The following is a 4,926-nucleotide window of genomic DNA, read 5'->3' as shown; positions in this document are numbered from 1 at the left end:
TCCTGCAGTGTGAACGTAGCCAATCTGTGGGATTGTTCAGTCAGATAATACGCCGTCATCCTGATTGGTGACATTAAATGTCATGTCGGAGTCACAATCCAAGGCTGTCGCTATGTTAAGGCTGTTTTTATGGGTTCTGTTGGTTTTTCCTACAAACCTGTCAGATAGCAGGTTCTGGATTGTTAAGGGTCGATTATGGAGTCATGACTGTATAACTTAGGCTGATATTCTTGCTGCTGAGTCCATCTACAGCGTTTTCCAAACTCCTCCTCCTGTCTGCTGCTTCTGCTGCAGGTAAAGAACGAGGACGTCACACGACTCCACCTCGAAGAACCCAAACTGTCCTGTTACAGCGTGTACAGGCGCCTTCGCCACCAGAACGCATTTCATGCTAACCCGCCTGGAGAAACGGGACAAACTGGTGGATGAGCGGGAGTTAAACTTCCAAACCACCCAAAGTCCATGTGAGGAGTGAAAAAGTTACCAGAACACACTGAGGTTGAGCAGAACCGAACCCTGTGGATCTGATGCAACAGCTCCGCCTTCAGTTGTGTAGAAACTACCTTTAGTTCATACTGAGGACACAGTGGTGACCCGGGACTGTTCCATCCCAGAACAGATCATGAACCTCAGTCCAGAGATGTTGCATTAGACTCCACAGGTTTCTTTTCTTCACTCCTGCAACAGTTTTGGTGTTTTTCTACCGACAGCGACTCGTCTCTGGAGCTCAGCCTGCAGCTTGGCGTCAGCATGAGGTAGAGGAATCATCGAAACCTAAAGAGAAGCAGATCAAACAAGGTAACAGTCAAAGTGTTCAGGTGTGAAGAGTCTCCACGGCGTCCGGACCTCCTCGGTTCTCTCAGTAACGTTATTTTAACCTTTGGACTCGGTAAAGATGACGGCATCGACTCAAACCGCCGGAAACTCGACCTGGAAGTTTCCCGTTTGAGGCTTTTGAAGCGTCTAACAGTCATCAGAACGTTTCACCCAAAGCTCCGGCTTCACCTGAACCCGGCCGACAGCGCCGCAGGCCGAGAAGAAGACTGAATCATGCGTTTTAAGGCCTTCAGGCGTGATGAGGTCCGGTCGCTACGACAACACGCCGCCGTCTCCGTCAGTCCTGGGAGCGATGATGCTCTCCTTCGCCTGCAGGAGTCGCTCCAGACACGGCGAGCTGATCTTGAACGGCGGCGGTCCGCGGCGCAGGCGAGGGCCGGCGGCCGGGCGGCGAGGCGGTGGCGGCGGCTCGGTGGTCCAGTCGGTGCTGGAGGAGATGGCGTCGTCCTGGGTCGGCTCCACACGGGAGGCGGCGGGTCGGACCGGCGGCGCTTCAGGAGTCTTCAGGGAGCAGATGGGTGACGTGTGAAGCCACTTGAGGTTGGTGGACGAGTTGGAGGCCGAGTGGAGGTCAGACGGAGGAGGAGAGGCGCCGCCATGACGCTGCCGAGAGAAACACCAGGATCAGAATAAAACACACAGTTTATACACCGTTAGCTTAGCACAGCTGGAAGAGGCACTTCACACACGACATCAACAAGACATGAAGCATCAGCCATGTGGACGAATGAATGAAACCAGTTTACATGATGTGATTAACTGGAAGTTTTTCGCTGTTGATCAGACTTAATGATACGAAGCCAAAGCAGCCTCTTGACGTGAAACATGACAACAGACTTTGACTCTGAGGCCTGAAGCTCATAAAAGCTGCTTTCATCCCTGAACAAGAACCCGATGGTCACATGACGACACCTTCAGCAGGTAACAGTCAGCGACAAACACCAGCCGTCCTATAATCAGGTCAGACAAACGAACGAAGCTGCAGCTTTAGATTTAAATAAAACGCTGTTTCTCCATGAAGACGCCTTCAGGGCTGCAACTCAACACTGTTTTAGTTTTTCTGGACGAATCGATCAGTTTTCATGAAGAAACGTTTGAAATCTTTTGTCACGGAGTCACGACTCTTAAAGAAGTTCTGAATCAACAACATCATGTTCAGGTCTCGGTTACCGTAATGTCTGGACTAGAAGCTCCTACTTCTTTCACACGCTGCAGCTTAAACAACGATGCGGCTAATTTATGGATTAATGCGAATTCACCTCGAGACCAAAGTGGTCTAAAGCCTCTACGGTACGTATCTGTGGATGTTACCGCTACGCATTTAATGAAAGTTAAAACATCTTTCTGTGTAAATATCTCATGTTCCAACGTGGACACCTGCAGCTTAGAGACACCTGCAGCCTGGATATGAACACACCTGGTTTCCTGTTTAGAGTCAGTGGGCGGAGCTTATATTCAGGTGCCTCTACAGTTTATATATAGTTGAATAAAAGCACCTTATGAGGCCCAAAAGCTTTAAAATGTCTTTTCATGTCGGACCAACAGGCTGAGTATAACAAACCGTCTTCATCTCTTCACTCCAGACTTCACTGACTTCCTGCTTCATCGTCCCTTTTCCTCTAAATACGACAGTTATTTACGATATTATCGTCATGCTGCACTGAAGGAGGCTCTAAACTAGAGTCTGGGACCATAAACCATCAGGACGATGTTTCCTGAGCTGATAAATCCAGTTAGAAAGTCTCCTTGTTTCCTCTCTGACCTCCATCAGGCAGCAGAGGCATCGCCCCCTGCTGGCTGTTAGACACAACGCAGCTTTAAGGCTGAAGAACTTCTGCAGTTTACTGTCATCAGATATCTGACGTGAGGAGGCTCTAAACCTCCAGGACATGATGGTACCTTCAGTTTCTTGGCTGCAGAGCCGTCGTCCGTCTGGTTGGGTTTGATCTGAGGAAACCAGCTGTGCAGCATTTCTTCAATCTTCAGGACGATGCCGAGGAAACGACCGCTGGAGGGAAACACAGACGACAAACTGGTGAAATCAGATGGTTCTGCTGGTTCTGCTGGTTCTGCAGGAAAAGTCCAGCTGTCAGAGAAATGAGCTCCAAGGATCAGTGAAGATGTTGTGAATCCTGAAGAAGTGAAGCGAGAGTTCAAACTTTCACTGTTTGATTAGTTTTTAACCGTGTTGGTAAAACGTCGGGTTTCATAAAGTTTTGTTTTTAGCGCCGCCTTCAAAAAATAAAATAAAATCTGTAAAAAAAAAAAAAAGACAGAAATAATAGAAAACAACCATGAACATGTAAATTAAAACTTGTTCCTGTGATGATCTGTAACAGGACAAATCTGTAAATAACAACTAGAAAATGATTTTAATAATCAGTGAACATAAACGTTCATCTGTAGAATATTGATCAGCGCTGATTTAAACAGTAAAACTGTGTCGTCTTATTTTCCAGATGTTGTCAAAGAGTTAATTATCTGTATAAATAAAGGTTTTTGACATTATTCAGCTTCAGCCTGTTTGTTTTGTTTTACTGGATGTTTTCTAACAAACCTGTAAATAACCCACAAACACCTTTAAACCGGTTTTCTTTCAGATAAACTCAAATCACACTTTCAGCTCATTTAAAGACAGTAAACATCTGTATGAACTCCAGCTTTAGACCCTGATGTGGATCCGTCCACATGTGGATCATGTTTCAGTAACGTGCTGAGTTCTGGATGGGAGCCGTCTGGACCTTCATGTCCACTCTGGATCTGCTCCTCCATGAATGAATGATGTAAACGTCCATGTGAGTCCCGCTCAGCGCTCCACATGAACTCATCTGGTTCTCCTACTTTCTGCAGCCGGGTCCGGGTCCGTGGCTCTGGCTCGTCTGGCCCTTACATAATCCTGCGCCGCCGCTGATTGGTGGACGACAGGAAGCGGCACAAAGGCTGAATAAATAAAGGCTGATCTGCATTCCTCTGGTCCCGCTGATGCTATCTGAGGAGGTCACATGACCAGCCGGCACGCCGGCCGCCGCATGAGGAATGTGACCTCACACGTGGCTCCATTCACGGCTATAAATAGACCCTAAGCCTGCAGCTAAGCCCCGCCCACCGCTGGCAGCAGGGAGGTGAACATGAGCGACTTCAACGCCTCACAAACGCTGGTCGTCTCCAGGAAGCAGTTAACCCTCTGAGCGCTGGTTCAGTCCGACTCAGTGTTTCACCTCAACATGAAGTCCTGAAGCTCAGTGGAACCAGAACATGGAGGAGGAGGAGACAGAACTCAGAGATGTTCTGTCAGCAGAACCATGGAGACCAGAGAGAAGACATACAGACACGTTACAAGCTGTGATCCATATAGATATCATCTCCTCATAGTGAAGATGTTGAACCATCTCCACGTCTCCAGACTTCTCCTGTCTGCTCATCAGATGGAGGAAGATGTTCCTCCAGGCTGGATGTATCTCCACCAACCGGCTCCTCTGGTCTCTGGTTCTGTTTTGTGTCTCTTTGGGTCATTTTGTGTGTTTTTGGTTGTTTTGCTCTTTTTTCTGAAGATGAATGTGTTCATAAAGTTCTTGTATATTAATGAGGAACTGATCATTTTACTGGTTGGATTTACTTCAGTTCAGTTTTACAGTAATTTAGTTTTTGTTGATGTTGAAACGCTGCCTCTGAAGTTTTCAGCGTCAGAAGCTCCTGAATCAGACTTCAGGAGATAAAGTTTCCATCTTCTGCCTGCAGACGTTCAACTCTGTGAACATGTAACCTGTGAATCACTGAAACTGTCTTTAAATGAGCTGCAGCTGTAGAGACTCCACCCGCCTGAATCAAACGCACCCCGGGTCAGAACGAGTCGAGAAAAAAGAACTCCGTCTTGAACCGAGCGGCGTGTGATCAGCTGGTTGAAGCTCAACGTCTCCGTCTTTCTGCTCCATCACTTCAGATTTCTGTTTTTCTTTGGAGTCTTTTCAAACTTTTCCTTTTGTTTCCATTTTTGTAATTTTGGGGGATTTTTTAAAATGTTTTAATATTTTTAAGATGTTTTATTTTTCTTTTTAACAATAAAATATTTTTGGAGATTTTAAAAACTAC

At 46.7% G+C, this 4,926-nt stretch overlaps 1 protein-coding gene across 1 annotated transcript in view; it reads right to left on the bottom strand.

Moving 5' to 3' along the window:
- Positions 1–160: 160 nt before the first annotated feature.
- Positions 161–4,926, bottom strand: part of LOC103374721 (uncharacterized) — an 11,896-nt gene continuing 7,130 nt past the window's right edge. Inside the window, exons 4-5 of the mRNA XM_008304852.1 lie at positions 2,737–2,845; positions 161–1,440 (exon numbers count right to left, since the gene is read on the bottom strand). Coding sequence (XP_008303074.1) covers positions 1,090–1,440; positions 2,737–2,845 — 460 coding nt within the window. The 3' untranslated portion in view covers positions 161–1,089. The remainder of the gene's footprint in view (positions 1,441–2,736; positions 2,846–4,926) is intronic.

Source organism: Stegastes partitus, unplaced genomic scaffold (assembly GCF_000690725.1).
Source record: "Stegastes partitus isolate 25-593 unplaced genomic scaffold, Stegastes_partitus-1.0.2 Scaffold2335, whole genome shotgun sequence".
NCBI classification, from domain to species: Eukaryota; Metazoa; Chordata; class Actinopteri; family Pomacentridae; genus Stegastes; species Stegastes partitus.
The sequence above is the reverse complement of the archived record's forward strand: the minus strand, read 5'-3'. Positions and strand labels throughout refer to the sequence as shown.